This window comes from Eptatretus burgeri, chromosome 1 (genome assembly GCF_056783735.1).
Source record: "Eptatretus burgeri isolate ZD-2024b chromosome 1, Ebu_testis_v1, whole genome shotgun sequence".
Taxonomy (NCBI): Eukaryota; Metazoa; Chordata; class Myxini; order Myxiniformes; family Myxinidae; genus Eptatretus; species Eptatretus burgeri.
Genome location: NC_140961.1, coordinates 124,921,194 through 124,941,426, shown reverse-complemented (window position 1 = coordinate 124,941,426; position 20,233 = coordinate 124,921,194). Strand labels below are relative to the sequence as shown.

General features: G+C 41.1%; 1 protein-coding gene across 4 annotated transcripts in view; it reads right to left on the bottom strand.

The window, feature by feature from the left end:
* Positions 1-20,233, bottom strand: part of LOC147035343 (cytohesin-2-like) — a 135,674-nt gene that overhangs the window by 24,623 nt on the left and 90,818 nt on the right. For all 4 annotated transcript variants that reach the window (XM_085896971.1, XM_085896996.1, XM_085896986.1 and 1 more), the window contains exons 4-10: positions 19,992-20,058; positions 19,620-19,738; positions 19,144-19,224; positions 12,563-12,675; positions 3,471-3,619; positions 2,130-2,241; positions 1,805-1,881 (exon numbers count right to left, since the gene is read on the bottom strand). In XM_085896971.1, coding sequence (XP_085753097.1) covers positions 1,805-1,881; positions 2,130-2,241; positions 3,471-3,619; positions 12,563-12,675; positions 19,144-19,224; positions 19,620-19,738; positions 19,992-20,058 — 718 coding nt within the window. The remainder of the gene's footprint in view (positions 1-1,804; positions 1,882-2,129; positions 2,242-3,470; positions 3,620-12,562; positions 12,676-19,143; positions 19,225-19,619; positions 19,739-19,991; positions 20,059-20,233) is intronic.

Below are 20,233 nucleotides of genomic sequence, written 5' to 3'. Positions count from 1 at the left end.
ACAGTATATTAGACTAGTATATAAGCTCATCAGACTTTAATGGTTGGAATTATTTTATTTGAAATATTCAAAGATAGTGGAAGACATGACGTTTCGCAACAAGAAGCGTAACTTTAAAACACTATACGTACAAATGTAACCATATTTTCTGTATGTTCTGGGACATTTGATTTTGACGGTGCAGTGTCGTGAGTGTGCCAGTCAGAAGCCTCGACCTCGAGTCAGGTGTGCTTGTATCTTCATTATTTGACATCCTATGAACATAAATGAACAGTCGTTTTACACTGCTCACATTGAACATCATGTGCAGCAAATTTCTCCTCCCTGCAACTTGTATTTGTTGTTGTCGTTATTTTTTTAGTTTATGTGCACCGCCGTTGATGTCCGGTTGCAAGTCGCCACCTACATTTCTAAAAGAAGACACATAATTACTTTTATGAAAAATGTTTGAGTTTTTTTTTTCTTTTTGTATCCTGAAAAAGAGACCGCGTGAACACAGTCGTGCTAAAAGATTGGCCTTTAAAACCCAACTTAAATCTTCCTTATAAAGGGGGACAGACGAATATACAAATACAGTGTTTTACATTGGTAGATATTTATGTCTATATATATTTATTATTACCTCCACCACCAAAGGTGAAAGAGATGATGTTTTCACCCCTATCTGTCTGTGTGCAGGATTATCTCAAAAAGCTGTGGACAAATTTGGATGAAACTTGGTGGACAGATTGGGTGTGTGACAAGGATGAATTGATTCAATTTTGGTGAAGATTCGTATCCAGATCTTCACCATTGAGAGAGAGGGCCAAAAACAATATATAGCATGACAGTTCAAAAATGTATTGGGCCCAATATATTCTCATGGATCAGGCATTGCAGGGCAGAAGTATGCGCTCTACCGAGTGCCCTTATAGTTTTTTTTTTTATCTTATCTGTATGTAATTTCAAATTTGCTCTATTGTTAAGCAATTTCACTTTTATTACAGGATTGTCATTATATTTCCATTTTATGATTTCCCACCCCCCCCCCAAATATTTAAACTCTTTCCCTTCAATTCTCCCAATGTTCTCTCTCCTCCAGTGGGCTGGGAGGATAGCCAACACACATGGATACTTTCCTCTGAGCCGTATAACCTGGGTTTGAGTCTCAGCTCAGCCACAAGTTGCCATTCTGGTGTATTCTGCAGGCATCGATAAATGTGCCATCCCTCGGATAGACACTAGACTAGGCATCCCGTCTGCCGGCATTAGATGGTGTACGTTAAAGATCTCATGGAGTTCTTCATGAACAGTACGAGCCATCACTGACAGCATGAAAAAATTCCAAATTGCTGCACACTCAGTCGAGTAGCCTACGTCAGAGTGGTGACCCATCCAGGAATGTAGCCCTGGCCAAGACACACTGCTCTGGTATAACAAACGCTCTGTATAAAGCACAGTGTGCAAGTCTCTCCGACCGATGGCAAAGTCAAAAACCTAGCTCAGCAACACCACACATCTTACCTCCAACACCACACAATACAAACTGCAAAGATCCTGCCAAAAACCACTCTATTTTAAAATGTTGAACTTATTCAACCTCAACTTTTTTGACAACACAGATTTAACTTATGCTTTTGCATTTTCTGCTCTATTGACTTTCCAATCACCACCCCCACCACATCTACAGATGGATTCTCCCAGGTAAAACCCCTTCTTCAAACTAAGTTCTTGATTTGAATTGCTACCAAAGGGAAAAAAAAAAGACACCAAAGATACAAAGACCATGATCAGGATCCTTAATGATTTCAGTGTTGAGGCTTACAGTGGTATATTCGAAGTAGTAGAGGCAATTGTCAGTAAGGATAAACCATCGCCGTTTCCACGTCTTCACCTTCCCGCCTGGAAGCAGACAAAGTGATCAAAGCCATTTCGTTGATGTGTTTAATAAATTGACAGGGTTTTGAAAAACCAAAGATGGAAGCACAAACAAAAGACACAGCAACAGTTCAGGATTGTGCAGTGTTTTATCAAAACCACGATACAAAACCATGATTGGCGGGCATGACGACGTGCAATCTCACGAATCATACACTCGATTTTGTGTGGTTCTAAAACACAACACATAGTAAGCAACAAACAGCCCTCACCAAGCTTCAGCAGCCAGCCCTCGCGGTCGGGGTTGAAGAACGTGTGCGTAAGATCGTTTCCATCATCCTCGGGAATCTTAAAAGGTTCATTCTTGATACTGTCGTACAAATTCTGCACAACTCACACAACGGTTCAATCAACCAATATGCCATCACACAAAGTGCTTTCATTGTCAATCGCAACTGCGATGCAAGACTTAGGCAATGACATCACGCAAATCCTCATAAGGCTCACGTCTTAAAATCTTTAAATGAATGAATGCACAAATAAATAAATAAATTAAATAAAAATTAAAAAAACCCATGTTCAGTGGCATGTTCTTCTGCAATCATAACTTGAAGCACACTGTTGAGAAATAAATTGTAATAATTTCAACAACCAAGGAAGACAGCTCACAGGCTATTCTGGCAGCCCATCAAGGATATCAAACACAGCAAACAAATCAGACGCGACACTTCCTTTCTCTTATAGCCAAATAACAAGAGCCTCCTCAACCCCCGTCCACCCCCACCCCACCCATCCCACAAATAATGTTGTAAAATCACAATCCCCACCTTCCCTCTTCTGGATGCTTTGTCACTTTACATCATTGTTTGTTCATGCTCCTCCAGCAGCTCACTCTGTTTCCCCTTACCAAATATAGGCTTACTGCTAACCTCCAATCATTTTTACCTTTTTCTCTCTCAACAGTGGAACTGCATCCTCAAGACTGTCCTGTAATGGTCTTCTATTTACCCTTGAAGATAGTGTCTGATCACCATATCAAGTCATCCCTGATCCCAACCAATGACCTGAGCTCTTCTCACTGACTTTTTACTTCCCCAATTCCCCAACTGCTACGCCCCTTTACCCTTTTACGCCATTTAAGTGCAGCTGTGATCTGAACTCCATTACTTATCAACTGGTACTTTCTGCTTTACCCCTATATTGATACGATCCTTGCAATTTCTCCCTTCTCCACCTGTTTTCGTTTCACTCATCGTTCAGACTGTTTATGACAACCTATGTCGTCAGTCAGCTCTTACAGGAATCTCATAGTTTGTACAAATAAATAAAAGAGAGAGATAACTGAAGTGGAGGTGCTGCAGCTTTTCCACGATGTTGCTATCCCCACTGTACCCCATCTGCGGCAGAGACAACCCCAAGGCTAGAAATGACATCTGCAAATGAGCTTCCTTCCAAAATTCTGTACATTTCATCAGGCACTCTGTCGTATCGTAATTTCATTGACTATTGAACAACCAAAGGTGCTGAAAACACCTTTTTATTTGAAAGAAATTTGTAATTCTTTCAACGTGTCTCAAAAGACGAGTCTCCATGTAAAAATTGCCCCACCATACCCTGAGCAGCTCCTCCGGAAGGTCCCCACCCTCGTTGATTCCACGGTTCATGGATATGAAGCGTTCCACAGTTGGCTTTTCTCGAACATTGGGATTATGCAGGCTAGTGTTCAGCATAATAATGGCAAAAGAAAGCACGTAGCATGTATCTGAAATGAGAAGTGACAGATAATAAACTTGTGATCTATACTTGGCTCAAGCATTTGTCCAAATGTCTCAGACACCAACCAAGTCTAGAGTTTTGGGCACCGATTTGTATACACAGAATTGAGGCTCATGGAGGACCGAGAACACAGAATGTACCATAACAAAACAAACAAAATAACAGTAGAAAGAGTGAATCAGGGGGGGGGGGCACAAATGGCAGGGTCGAGGGACAAAATAGAGGGAGACTTGGAGGAACAAAAGATATGGGGAAGAATGAGAGCAATGGGGAAGAGAACAAAAAAGATTAACCAGCTAGATACAGATGCAAACTTAATCACAAAAGTGGAAAGCAAAAATGCAGAAGTGGAAAGAATCAGAAATGAAACAAAAAACCAAAAAAAAATTAAGAGGAGGGTGAGGGAGCAGGGGGACCCCATTAATGATGAAACTCAGAAAGAGGTGAGCTTGGGGAGGGTTAATGAGGGGAGAAAAGATCATGTATGCATGGGTGGGATGATTAACAGCTGTCTTGAAAGCCCTGGTTGGAAAGAGTGAGATTGAACAGACTGAGGAAGTTGGTTCTACAGGTGGAACAAAAAGAAGCACAAATGAGTAAAGGTGCACAGTTCACCTGAATTTTGCCAGAAGAGGGTTAATGGCAGACCACATACATCCTGCAGAAACCTGGGGGTATGGGGTGGGGAAGGGGGACAGAGAAAAGAAAGGAAAGAGGGTGCAAGACCCGAAAGAGAAGGAAGAGGAGATTGGGACCATACTCTGTGCAGAGCGTTGGTGCTGCTTAAGCAGTCTCCTTGGCACAATCCTGGACGGGTCGCCACTCCGACAGAGTATACCAGCATGCTGGCACTCATTTTGCCAACCTCGGAAGGATTACAGGCTGAGTCAGCCCCACCTGGTATTAATTCAATATCTGAGTGGGATTTGAACTCAGGACCCTAGGATCCTAAGCCCACCATTAAGCCAACACCAGGCATGAAGGTGGTAGAAAATAGAGACCACTGAACAATCTGCGATATCAATCGAAAATGGAGCAGAAAAAAAAAAAGTATACATATATATATATATATATATATATATATATATGTATATATGTATATATGTATATATGTATATATGTATATATGTATATATGTATATATGTATATATGTATATATGTATATATATATATATATATATATATATATATATATATATATATATATATATATATATATATATATATCGAACCCTGGTCCGAAGTTGATGAGGCAACAGGGCACAGATCAAGTACCATCATAGCACTTGCTGTACGTCCTTAGTAACAAGTGTCATCTGCCACACAAACAGTCTCTGCCCTGCTACTCACCAGTAAGGAATAATAATACATTTAATGAAAGGAGCACAGTGACCCCATGACATTCCGCAGACATCATGTGTATAAATTGTGTGACGTACATAAACGTTTCAGCAGGATGTTGTCCTGATGAGCTCCAACAAGAGCAAAATCTGGATTGACAACTCTGCTTTCATCTCAGTCCGCAAAGATTTGAGTGCCACACAGACGCCATTTCGGTTTGGAAATGTTGCAGCGTAACAATATATGCACACAACATCAGCATCATGTCATAGGGTCAGTGTGCTCCTTTTGTGTTACGTATATGTATATGTATATGTATATGTATATGTATATGTATATATATATATATATATATATATATATATATATATATATATATATATTTTGGCACGCCCCTTTTTTTGTTCCACCATCAGATTTTTGTCACTGCATGAAATGAAACAAGCTTTGACATATATGGTAATGATATTGTTGTGGTTACCAAATTCGCAAACCACCATTCAGGTCCCTTAGGTGAGATATCTCGGTAAGTATATGTGTAGTTAGGCCCAAACCCGTTGTCTAGTGGGAATACATGTCATTTATGCGTGCTGCGACTCTTCAGGATAGCCGTTTTTCTTTTACTATCTTTAATTTGGACCAACCGCCATTGTTACCACCACCAACCACCACATCAACCACCCACCGCGGCGCCGCTTCACGTCACACCTCGCAACCGTCGCATCGCCACCGTTCTTGCGCCGCTTGTGGGTACCGGTGTTGGACTCGTGCAGGGCGCGCGCCGAACAGCGTGTACAAAACCACGGATTTTCCACTTCAAAAACGGATCAAAAACGACACACGCCCACTTTTGTTCCGTCCAATCGGTGAGCGAGGGTCGATTTGGCCCCGCCCCCAGGACGATCGATATATGCAAATTTATGGATCAAAAAGCATTCACGCCCACTTTTTCTCGGGCCAATGGGGAGCGAGGTGAAAGGTCGAAGGGAGGGGGTCAAAGATGAGAGAGCGAAGCCACGGGGCTGATATAAGCGACCGCGTTCGTCAGTCAAGGGGACGAGAGTTAAGACTTCGCGGGCGGTGGAGTTGGGAAGAAGAAGCAAGAAGGAGTTGGTCGTCGTCGTGTGCGTTGGAGTCGGAACAGAGGGGACGGAGCTGTGGAGAGGCGGCGAGGGCAGACGAGGGGGTGCTCGCGTCGTGCAGGGAGCTGCACACCAGGGAGGCCGACGGCGCGACCTGGCCGAGGTGGAGACGCTCGTCGCGGGACTCGAGGCAGAGTAGAAATCCTCTATACCCCGAGCATCAGCAACCCCCTCCTGTTTCCCCCTGCGCTGAGATAGTGCGACCAAGGGGGCCCCTTTCCCACCCCCTACCAGACACTGCCCGCGAGGCCCGCGGAGTTGAGGCACCATCGCCGCTCCGCGTCTCATCACCAGACGGGTAGGCCCGACCCGGTCTCGGCCTCAGGCCCGCCTCATCTTTGAGGGTGTTCTTTTCCTTGGTTTTGGGTATGTGTTGTCGGCGCCGTCTGTGAAGTAAAATTGTATAAGTGTTGCCGTGTGCTCGCGTAATCGGTATTAGATCTGCATTGTCGCATTTGCTTTTTGTGTAAATTGCATTGTGTTTCTTTTCCTTTTCTATGTACTTTTGGTGGAATTGAATATGTGTGCTTTCCGTTCATCGCGAATAAATGTGCTTTGTGTTGAACTGTTTCCCGCTTCGCTTCGTCATTTCTTTCATTGAATCCTCATCTTGCTTCACGTAAAGGGTTGGTAGTGGGCTGAATACGCCCGATAATTAATCGAACCGTCGAGGCCGACGATAACACCGCTCGGTTATCCCGATAGTACGGAACGGGTCGCTTAAGTGGCCCGTGTCCGAAGTCGACCTGTGGTGAGGTGCGATCGCCCGGTCTACCCTCCGTGTGGGTACTTAGGTAGGTCGAATTTGGCGAGCAACCCTATCCCACGCGGGGGCTGATTGGCTCGATCGCGGTGAGACCGAAAGGTCCACCCGTGACTGGTTCCCGGCGTTAGTCCGAGAGGGTCACGACTGGATTGTCCGTCCGGTGGGCGACGTGCCGCGATTCGAGTTACGTGGCCGTCAGCACGCCAGCGGGCGCGAATCCGCAACAATATTATTGTCTTCCTTAAGAGGCCCCTCAAAATTCGTTTTGATGATTATGGTAGTTAAACAGTTCAAAAACTCCATTTGCAAAATGGGAGGATTATTGCACAAAAAAGAAATAAAAATGTTTCCCATTTTTTAGAGGACCACTAAGATGAGTTCGGCTCATAGAATCATGCTCGATTTGGGGAGAAAACAGTTGAGTTCATACCTGACGAATTTGCACTTTCCATGTGCCGTAATTTCTTCACAAAACCATGACTTTCTGACTAAGTACAAAGTATTTCTTTGCTTTTTTTATACATGGTTGCCGTTTTGAAATTTTCATCGACCGATACCCGCTGCCCAGCCTGACCAACTGCCAACAAAGTATCGCCCGGTCAGTTACGGTTAAACCCAAAATCATGATCATCATTTTAGTGTGGAGATGAGTACTGACAGTGTACTTGAATCTTTTCCGGGTGGGTGCGGGATTGAGCACGTGCACATAAAAATCTGGCAACCCAACTTGAATTGAACAACAATGGCCACTTGATCCTTGAAATTTGAACTGACAGAGATAGCCGTCGAGCCTTCAGTGCTTCAGTGAACCTTGAGTCTACCGCTCCGTAAAAGTACTTCAACCGTCTCACAAGTAAGAGTTTGATCGTGATGGCAGATGCCAATAATAACAAGGAATATGAAGACTCCTCAAGTCACTCCTCTGATGAAAATTCTGTTGCAAGCATCCCCCCCCCCCCCAAGTCCAAGCCATAGCCTTGATCCTTACAGGGATATTGAACATCCTCATAAATCAATGGATAAAAATGATATAATATATGGTTAAAATCCATTCATGCTCTCTGTCTTTTACCATATGTTGCCAGTGATGCCCGTCGAAGACGGGAACCTTTACTAGTGTGTATATATATATATATATATATATATATATATATATATATATATATATATATATATATATATATATATATATATATGTACAGTAGACTAGGCGTAAGTCGGCAGCGTGTAACTCGTCACTTCGCCTAAGTCGGCAGCGTCAAAAAGTCCCGAATTTATCTCATGTTAAATCCCTTTGAATAAAGGGTCATCCCTCTGTAAGTCGTCATCTCTAAGTCGTCACTTCGTCTAAGTCGTCAGATGCTGTCCGTTCCCGCGTAATGGAAACTCAAGTAAATTACCACTCCTAACTCGTCACATGGAACTGCTGCCTCGTGAGAAGCCCGATTTCATGGAATCGTGATGCTCGCTCATTGGTTTACACCACCAGTGATAGGCTATTTATAACTGCGTACACACGTTGATCGCACTGCAGGCAGGACAATGGCGACGAAGCGTAAGCTTACAACTAAAACCTACCAAGAAAAATACGACATTATCCAGTTTTGCGAGGCAAACCCACTGATGAAGAAAACAGCCATCGCTGAGAAGTTGGACATCAAACGGCAGACATTGAACGATATCTTGAAGAATAAGGGCAAGATATTTGGACAAGTGGAGAAGATCACGAGGCCGGTGGTAAGTGTGAAACGCATGAAATGTGTGTCCTTTGAAGATGTCGATGACGCGCTCATCATCTGGTTTCGGCAAATGTCGGCTCAGCCAAATATTTGGTTGGACGGTGAAATGTTGCTGCTGAAGGCACGTAAATTCGCTGCGGACCTCGGGCATGATGATGCCGAGACCTTGCCAATGCACTGGATAGACAGATTCAAAGTGAGGTGGGGAATCAGCAAGGTCAAGAAGTGCGGCGAATCAGGCAGCGTGGATTCGCCGATACTGTCTGGATGTGATGCGCCGATACTGTCTTTTGGTGGAGGATTGCCCAGACAACATCATGGAATACAATGACCGGTTTGAGTCCCTTCTCATGCACCAGATGCCCAAGAGTTTGAGGCAGTCCAACATAACGGATTACTTCGCGAAGGAGTAAAGGATCAATCGAGCTTCGTGTTGAAGTCCGATCATGGTTTCATATTGGCTTGTTTTGTACATTACCGCACTCACTCACACATAGGCATTGAGTGGTAATCATCACCACGATGACTGTGTGTCATGTAATTTGTCACCATATCATCACCGATGGTATACGAGTTGTCTTACAGTTGTTAATTATCTTTACTTTTCATAAACTGTTCATGAATTCCATCTTTGCTTGATCACTTTCCAACTCACCAATGAACCCCCACCTATGCCCCGAGGATTGCGTTTTCCTTTTGGTACAATAGCCGGCTCTCACACATATGTGTCCAGGCCACGCGCGACTTCATTCTTCACCCCACAGTCATCATGAATGTTCGCATATGCGCAAGTCGTCACATTTCTAAGTAGTCACTTTTTTCTCGGTCCCGATGATGATGACTTACGCCTAGTCTACTGTATGTATGTATGTATGTATGTATGTATGTATGTATGTATGTATGTATGTATGTATGTATGTATGTATGTATGTATGTATGTATGTATGTATGTATGTATATATATATATATATATATATATATATATATATATATATATATATATATATATATATCTGAGAAATATCTGGAACACCACACTACGGAGTGGAGTGCCTAATTTGTATAAAGTTCATAACCGGAATAAATTCAATGAGATATGGACGTAGCTTCTGGATGATCTTTATTGGCGACAAGATTTTGGCCAAATAGGCCTTCTTGGTTTTGAAGCAGTCCACCTCCACACAGATCCTCACAGAGCTAAGAGCCCTTTTGGAATCCTGGGCTTCTGCAATGATTCATAAATAGTCTTGTTGGAAAATGTCTGATGCTGAGCTTTTTGTCAACCCACTGGTGATTTTCAGGTTGTGGACAAAAAAAAAAAAAAAAAAAAAAATTTAAATTTAAATTTAAAAATTAATGATTAAAAAAAATAGCACCGCAAAGCGGGCGTAACCCCTCAGCCCCTTGACGCAAACCAATTTCAAGATGGTGGCCATATTGAAAATCGCAGCATGCCCATTTTCGAAAGGAACCTTCCTCTACTCAACCCAAACACACGCAGCAAAAATGGATTTAATCGGACAAGGCTTTCTCCTCGAAATTGACGGAAACCAATTTCAAGATGGCTGCCATGGTGGCCACAGTGAAAATCGCAGCATGCCCATTTTGGAAAGGCACTTTCCTCTACTCAACCCCATTATACCTCACCAGAATAAAATCAATGTGTGAAGCCGTTCTCAAGTTATTGTCCGGAAACCAAATTCAAGATGGCTGCTCTCGCCGCCATATTGGATATCGGATTGCGCTGAATATCAAAAGGAACCTTCCTCTAAACACCCCCATTATATCACACAAACATGAAATCAATAAGTCAAGCCGTTCTCAAGTTATTGTCCGGAAACCAAATTCAAGATGGCTGCCCTAGCCGCCATATTGGATATCGGATTGTGCTGTATATCAAAAGGAACCTTCGTCTAACAACCCCCATTATACCCCCATGAAAATAAAATCAATCTGTCAAGCCGTTCTCAAGTTATTGTCCAGAAACCAAATTCAAGATGGGTGCCCTAGCCGCCATATTGGATATCACATCGCACTGAATATCGAAAGGAACCTTCCTCTACCCAGCCCCAACACACACTGCGAAAATGGATATAATCGGACAAGGCGTTCTCCTCGAAATCGACGAAAACCAATTTCAAGATGGCTGCCATGGAGGCCACATTGAAAATCGCAGCGTGTCCATTTTCGAAAGGAACGTTCCTCTACTCAACCCCAACATAACCTGCAAAAATGGATTTAATCGGACAAGGTGTTCTCCTCGAAATCGACGGAAACCAATATCAAGATGGCTGCCCTAGCCGCCATATTGGATATCGCATCGCACTGAATATCGAAAAGAACCTTCCTCTACCGAGCCCCAACAGACCCTGCAAAAATGGATTTAATCGGACAAGGCGTTCTCCTCGAAATCGACGGAAACCAATATCAAGATGGCTGCCATGGAGGCCACATTGAAAATCGCAGTGTGCCCATTTTCCAAAGGAACCTTCCTCTACTCAACCCCAACATACCCTGCAAAAATGGATTTAATCGGACAAGGCGTTCTCCTTGAAATTGACGGAAACCAAAAGTTGACAGACGCCCGGACGGACGCCCAGACACCCGTCGGACAACGCCTGTGACGACAATACCCCTTCGCCCAATTCGGGCTGAGTGGTAAAAAGGACAGCTCGTCCTGAGCCTCACATGGATCAAGAGCAACAGTTGCTCAACTCAACCCCCGCCCCCACCTCCACCCCCACAGCCCCCTTTAGACCCTGCTCTTTAAAAAAAAATTCATGCCATGAACAAATTTCGGACATCATGGGTGATGAAGGTTGAGGTCAAGTTTCATCGAAAGTGTACGTAGTTTCGGAGAGAAGAGCAAATACCAATTTGGGGATCTCAAACCCGCCGCAAACCCCCTAAACCCTTATTGTTTTTTTTAATGCAGTGAACAAACTTTGGTACATTATGGGTGATGAAGGTTGTGGTCAAGATTCATCGCTATTGCGTGTGTAGTTTTGGAGCATGCAAATATCTTTTTGGGGGGTACCCCCGTAGAACCCCTTAATGAACACAGATTTTGATGTGGTTGATATACTTTGGTACATCACAGGTGATGAAGGTTGTGGGCAAGTCATCAAAATGAAGGTCATCAAAATTGCGCAGGTGGTTTCGGAAAAGAGAGGTGGGGGGTTAACCTCCCCCCCACCCCGTAAACCCCCTTAATGAGCGTAAGCACAGATTTTGATGCGGTCATTACGTACCTTCGTTCGGCATCAGTTATGAAGCTTGTGGCCAAGTTTCATAAAAACCATGTGTTTGGTTCAAGTGCCAGTGAGTGAAGTATTTTAGAAACTGACTGACTGACTGACTGACTCACCCACTCACCACTGCTCAATTGCATAAGCTCACTGGATTAAAGTCCAGGTGAGTTAAAAATGCTGTACAGGCCTGATTGCCGATAATTATGGCTGCAAGAGGAGACCCCCCCCTCCCCCCAACCCACAGAGCACATGGTGGTCACCCAATGGTTTGATGAGCATGACACTGATGTACTGATGTTATCCATATGTTATGGCCTTCTCAGTCACCAGATCTGAACCCAATTGAGCATTTAGGGGATATCTGGAACGACGCCTGAGACAGAGTTTTCCATCTACATCAAACAGGTGCGAGTTGATTGACCTTCTCGTCGAAGAATGGTGCCACATCCCTTCTGCAGAATTCCAGATGTTGGTGGACTCTGCCACAGCGCATACAGGTCATACTAGCCGTGGTAGCTGGCTAGTATGCTAATATGTTCTGGCTCCTCCAAGAGCCTGGACACTGCACATATATTTTTTTTAATTGCTCATGAATAGCAAACAGGCAAGAATGTGTTGAGAAAATTAAAAATTTTCTGTGTGAAGACTCAAGTTCTTTCAAAATCGAATCAAGTTTTCTGAAGCTCACCGGTGGACTGAAAAACCCCAGTGTTGCACTGGCAGTATCTCGTGGCGAAGGACTCCATCATACGATCGATCTTCTGCGCCTCCCCGGGAAGACGAAAGCTCCAAAGGAATTGCCTGAAAAATAAATGAAGAATAACTAGAAAATAGAATTGGACATGAATGTGTCGATGGATAGGCTTCTGCTCGAGTTAAGTGTCAATCCACCGTTACCTTTGAACTCAATTAAAGGTCACTTGAAAAATTATAGGTCAAAGGAGAGAGTGCGAGAGAGAAAAGAGAAAACATGAGATGCTTCTCACTCGGGCTCTGATCTGGAAAATGATTTTAAAAGGGCATATTGACCTTTGACCTATTAGACCCAGAATTGAATCATTTCATCTTTGATTTGCAGTCCATATTTGTGCCAAGTATGGTTGAAATCCTTTATGTGGTTCACAAGGTATTGTGGTAAAAGATTTAGAATTAAAGTTCTAATGACCACAGAGCTTTGACCTTTTGAACCCAAAATCGAATCAGTTCATCAATGGATCATAGTACATACTTGTACCAAGTTTCATCAAAACCCTTTGAGTGGTTCAAAAGTTATCATGGTAATGAAGTCTGCTATGCACAAACAGACAGATAGACAACCTGAAAACAGTATGCCTCCAGCGCCTTCGTCTGCGGAGGCATAAAAAACAGAAGGAAGAGGTGTCTACCTTGTTTGATCTTGGTGCAGATTCAAGGTCAGTCAGATATAAAATTATATTATATGCAATGTCCACAAAGCAGACAACTGGCTGCTTCCGATACCAGCATGAACCTTTATTGTGATACACGACCAACATATTTTCAGTTTGGGCTGTTTCCATCCAAACAAACAGACACCACAAATACATGGTGTCTCAATAAAATGTATGCAGACTTTACAGTGGCCTGGAAAAGTATTCAATCCCCCTCCAAAGTTTTCACATTTTGAAGGGATCTTAGCTTATTTAATGATGCTTTCAAATCAAACTTAATATATAGTCTTCACAAGCTACTCCAAAATCATACAGCTAAAAAAATTTTTTTTTAATGTAGATGATTCTCAGTTGCATAAGTATTCAACCCCTTTCCCGAATTAACCCTAAATCACTTCAGGAGCAAATTATTTATTTGTTTGAACAGTTACAAAATAAGTGTAATAGGTTTCATTGATGTGTAATCAGTGGCTTAACATAGAAATCAAGTTCCCACACTTATCAAAGGAGTTTTAAGGTGCAACAAACTTGGTCAACCAACAAGGCAAACTTGAAGAACAAGGAGCTTTCCAAAGAAATCAGCCAAAGTGGTGGAGAAGCACCGTTCAGGAGAGGGTTACAAGAAGATTTCAAAGTCACTCATTATCCCTTTGAGTACGGTGAAATCCATTTTTAGAAGTGGAAGACTTATCATACCACTAAGACTCTACCCAGCTCGGGTCACCCATCCAAACTCAGCAGCCGGACAAGCAGGAAACTGCTTCAGGATGTCACTGTAAATCCAACAATAACTTTGAAAGATTTGTAAGGCTCTATGTACAAGATGGGAGTCAGTGTTCAGCAATCAACAATATCCATTTCCTCTCACAAAGTTGGCCTCTGTGGACAGGTGGCAAGAAAGAAGTTACTTCTGAAAAAGACGCATCTAAAAGCTTGAATGCAGTTTGCATAAAAACATGTTAGTGATGCTTAATGAAAAATCTGGAGAAACATTTTGTGGTCAGACAAAACAAAAATTGAACATTTTGGTCCAAATTTAAAGTGTTACATGTGGTGCTGGCCTAACACTGCACATCACCCAGTCAACACCATCCCCACAGTCAAGCATGGTGATGGCAGGACCATGGCATGGCGCTGATTTTCATCATCAGGGACTAACAAGCTTATCAGGATAGAAGGGACAATGGACGGTGCAAAGTACAGGAGAATCCTTGATGAAAACCTGCTTGAGTCAGCCATGAATCTGAAACTGGGTAGGACATTCACATTTCAGCAGGACAATGATGTGAAGCACAAAGCTAAAGCCACACTGAAATGGCTGAATAAGAAGAAAATAAATGTTCTTGAGTGGCCCAGTCAAAGTCCTGACTTGAACCCAATTGAACATTTATGGCGAGACTTGCAGATTTCAGTCCATCGACAATCCCCATCAAACTTGGCAGAACCAGAGCAATTTTCACGTGAAGAATGGGCAAACATCTCACCATCTCACTGTGCAAAGCTGGTGGAGATCTACCCAGAAAGACTCATAGCAGCCATTGCTGCAAAAGGTTCTTCCACCAAGTATTGACCGAAGGGGTTAAGTACTTTTACAACCAGTGAATTTTGATTTGTACATGTTTTTTGCAGGTGTCTGACATGTAACCTCCTTCAACTAAGTGTTTAGTTTGATCTCTTCAGTTATGAATAAAAAAATTCATTTGGAAAAATTGTTTTTACATAACTCGTAATTTGCAGGCCACTGTATGTATATGTATATGTATATATATATATATATATATATATATATATATATATATATATATATATATATATATATATATATATATATATACATATATACAATCATTCTGCACTGCCTTATGGAAAACAGCTGAGTGATGCTGTGCAATCATTCCATCACACACTAATGCCATGTGTTAAGTATTTGTCACACTCAACATCACCACTCAGTTCTGCTATTTGATTCTTTTTTATTAGACGAGCAGAGTGCCTGCCCGACAGGGGAACTTGTTCCAAGCATGCAACACGTTCTTCTGACGTATACCTATATTTGGGCGGTGTATACACAACTGACATCTCTTAAAGGCAAAAAACAAAACAAAATAATAACAAGGGTTACGTGCATGAAGCAAAAACATACCTTCTGCTCATAAACCAAAACACCTCACTGTACAGGAAAATGTGGGGACAGGAATACGGCACTGTAAATGGTGGAGACTTGCAAGACTCTCCCCCAACTAGAGGCGGCGCTACACGATGCACATTTACAAAGAGAATTTGCATCCCCCCCACTCCTCCCAAGACTATCGCAAAAGATAAAAACACCCCTATACATTAAGTTGGGTCATGCTAATCCTCTGTAGCAAGTCTGGATGTAATTGGCCCAGAACTGTAGGAGTAGTAGCATGACAAACAAACACCGGGCCTTCAATTAGAGTGAGGATGTTGAAGTCTGTATACATTTTATTGACAGCCTAGAAAGCACGATGACTTGATCAAGGGTTTACTTGTTTGTTTTTCCTTTGATCTCAATGCTGTGAAACAACACAGACATTTAAACAGCTCGGAAATTTAACCCCTGAGAGTTCATATTGATATACAAGGTTTTTTAATTTTCTTTCGAGAATCTAAAATGGTAAAAAAGCATCCTGTTTGCTAAAATGTGAATGTAAACAAGCGTGGATAGTTAAGGGTTTATTATTTCTATAAATATAACTGATGAGACACTCAGATTACAAAATGTACAAGAGTCCAAACAAAATTTAACAAGGTGTAGAAAAGAAGCTTTTTACCCTGCGCTCGTGAAGCAAAAAGCAGGGTTAAGCGATCGGTAGCATATCTCACTTCTGGAAAAACTCGTACGTCGTGTCTGCATTTTGGTAAGAGTGCACATCGAAGACCATTCAGGGGAGGACATTGAAACTTTACCACGTTACATTACCATGTGACATAGCAGTCACTATTTTGAGGCCAACATAGGCCAAAGGTCAACAAAGACTAATTTTCTAAAATCCTCAATTTTCATCTGGGTGACTAGAAATTTGAACAAGATTTTCAGATCAGCTCACTGAATTCAACCACCAATTATTTTTGAGGTCAACATAGACTAAATTTCTAAAATGGTCAATTTTTATTCAATCGACTTGAAATTTGAACAGGACTTTCACAAAAATGACCATCATGTGTCACGTGGTATGGCAGCCATATTGGACTGAAAATATTGGGGGACTGAAAATCTTCATTGGAGAGACCGCTTAAGAGTCATCCCACCTCATATCACCGTAGGCCTCCCAGTTGACCCCCTCAGATATACTTTAAACTTTCATAAAATAGTTCCCAGGTGTCAAAATGAAGCTGCGTAAAATTTTAGGTCCATAGATGTGGTCAACTCCGAGATATTGAGGGTTGAAAATGTGGTTGTGGCCCTATTTTTATGGTCGTTGCGAGCATCACAAAATGAACGGCTACTTTTAAACTCCCACAACTTTTTAAATATTAATGCTCGAGCCTTGAAATTTTCAGAGATTATTCTTCTACAACTGCTGTAAGAAACAAACATAAAACGGAGTATACCTCTATTAATTTTTATGACCTGATCAGTTGAAATCCAGAAAAAAAAATGTTGGTTTTGTATGAAAACCCAACTTTGAGACCCCATATATTTTGATTGACCCATACCAGAAGCTTAAATTTTTTTCAGGTAATAACTGTATGGTAGTAGTATTCAAATACATGTTTACTTTTCTTAATCAGTCATATATAATAGTCATGATCCCTCAAAAATTGAACATTTTCATTTTTCCTGGAAATTCAGGTGAGGATTGCAAATATATGACAAGGTATACCACTTCAAATTGTTCACCATTGGAAAGAGCATATTCAAGTTTACAAAATTGTCAAATATCAAAGTGGTATAATGTTTCTAGCAATATTTTTTAAAAATATTTGAATAAATGATGTTCTGCCAGTGCTGTGCACGTTGTGTGTGCTATTTAATGAACAGTCCTTTTACATGTAGTACATATGTGTAGTACACGTATATAAAATATATACATATCATCTGCTATTAGGATACCATGAACACAAGACTTTGAAATTTGAATTTCATTTTTGAAATTCTTTGTTTCTCATTTGGAAATAGCAAGAGCTTAACTTATCTGGCTGGGGCTAAAAATAGAACTCAGGAATAGTGGCTGATCTGCTGATGTCAGCAGTGTATATAGTTACATTCAAGGGAGGACATTTGTTGGGTTCCTTTGGTCCATGTGATGAAAGTTATTGATGCTCCCCCAATGACAACTGGGAGGCAGGACAAGCTCGCACCTGACTTGGAAAAGCAGATCAAGGACCTATTCAAATTATTTATGTGAAATGAAAATGAAAATGAAAAAAATCAAATACCCATGGGAAAATTGGTTTGATAAAGATGATATTACATTGTTATTGCAGTATGTGATATATTTTTGTATTATTAATTTGAATCATAGAACTAATTATTCATAATTACCATGGTGCCCACACAATGCACACACTTCATGTATTCACGACTGTGTAAACAACAGTTTTAAAAAAAATAGAAAATATATTTTAAAAAATATACCACTTTGATATTTGACACTTTTGTAAACTTGAATATGCTCTTTCCAATGGTGAACAATTTGAAGTGGTATACCTTGTCATATATTTGCAATCCTCACCTGAATTTCCGGGAAAAATGAAAATTTTCAATTTTTGAGGGATCATGACTGTATTATATATATATGACTGATTAGGAAAAGTAAACATGTATTTGAATACTACTACCATACAGTTATTACATGAAAAAATTTCAAGCTTCTGGGATGAGTCAATAAAAATATATGGGGTCTCAAAGTTGGGTCTTCATACAAAACCAACATTTTTTTTCTGGATTTCAACTGATCAGGTCATAAAATTTAATAGAGGTATACTCAGTTTTATGTTTGCTTCTTACAGAGCAGTTATAGAAGAATAATCTCTGAAAATTTCAAGGCTCTTGCATTAATATTTAAAAAGTTGTGGGAGTTTAAAAGTAGCCGTTCATTTTGTGATGCTCGCAACGACCATAAAAATAGGGCCACAACCACATTTTCAACCCTCAATATCTCGGAGTTGACCGCATCTATGGACCTAAAATTTTACGCAGCTTCATTTTGATACCTGCAAACTATGTTATGAAAGTTTAAAGTAAATCTGAGTGGGTCAACTGGGAACATTATCCTAAATTTGGTGATATCAGATGGAATGACTCTTAACCGATCAATGCAAAATTTAACTCATTGATCAAATACCCATGGGAAAATTGGTTTGATAAAGATGATATCATCAGTCATGTGGTCTGGCAGCCATATTGGATTAAAAAAAATATAAAACCTTAAAAAACAAGAGTTGGCTCACCCCAAGTCTTTATCAAGACAGCCTGGGGTATGTATTATACGAATACCATCTCGTTTTAAAAAAGTATCACAGATTTTATATTCCAGAAGGCTCTTATGCTGTGGAAAATATTCAATGGTGTGCGTTAAAACAAAAGTGGGGATTGAAGAGTGAAAGCAGACTATTAATTACAAGAGTAAACGAGCACAACAATAAAGAAAAAAAAAACTCAAGAGCATTACAAACTGCTCATACAAATGAAGCGGTCCCAAAATGGAAAGGCCGAGTGTCCAATCAAGCAATTTGAGGCAATAAAGAGGATAAAGCATTGGTAGAACTCTTGTATATTTGGCATCGAGGTTTCACGTCATTGTAATGGGCAAGTTGGAAAGATTTACAGCCAGCTAGCTGGAGAGAGTCACACAAATTGTGATGCAGAAACAATGGACACACCATGATGTACCTGAGGGCCTGGACGAGGTTCAAGTTCGCAAACTCGTGTAGCTCTACAAAGGCGTGAAGCACCTTCAGATTCAAGTCATCCCTAGATGAAGAGGTTGATGAAAGACATTCGCAGAATTACAAACTACAAATGTCATAAAATGTTAGGGTTAAAAGAGGGGTTGGGTTGAGAGTCAACATGGTCCTAAACATAATACGGTCTTTCAAGTGTAGCTCAGCTGTTCAGGCTGCAAGGCTGACACACCAAACTACCCATGTCAATATCCAATGACACTCTCATGCAAGATTCAAATGACAAACAAGATTGCAAGCTGCACCGATATAATCTCAAACATGATCATGAAGTTCACAAAATATGTACAACATGCACTGCGACTCAAGATTTCAGCAAATCACAAAAAGTAATTAATAACTAAAGGAACTGTGCAATTTAAGGAAGCTAAATGTCAAGAGGCAAGCTAATGAGTGGGACCTTACCTCTCACCAAGATATTCTCCAATGGCAGTTTTATTGAGCCCCTCACCCTTGTATAGAAACTGTGCAATTTCTTCAGGAGAGCTTTTCAGCAGTTCATTCTCGATCAGAAACAGAATGCCCTACAAAACAAAACTCGTCACAAAGTCGTACAGATGTTGAAAACCAATAAAAGACTGACCAGCTCTAAACTTGATATACTGTACACCATGCAGAACAGATCAAATTCAGAAACAATGACAGACAACTCTGCAGAAGGAAGTTCTAAAACTAACATTTATCCAATCAAACACAGCCATGTTCATATTGGCAAACACAAAAGATACCCAAGCAGTCTGATGCTCCAAAAAAATTAATGTGCTTGTGGGCAAGTACCTTCTTCGGGTCCATGTTGAACTTTTTACGCCCCATTGCCATGTGCTTGTTTCTCTTCAAGGTTTTACTGTGGAAAGGGCAAATAAATCGTCCATAACAAAAGTAAAATTTAACACACAACATATTCTTGTATAAAAAGAGTCTTTTTCTACCAAAAAGAGCATCCTAATCAACCCTACCTAGAAACATCGCCATGTTATGAAGGAAAGCAAAATTAGAATCATTACTAACAAAATAATAAT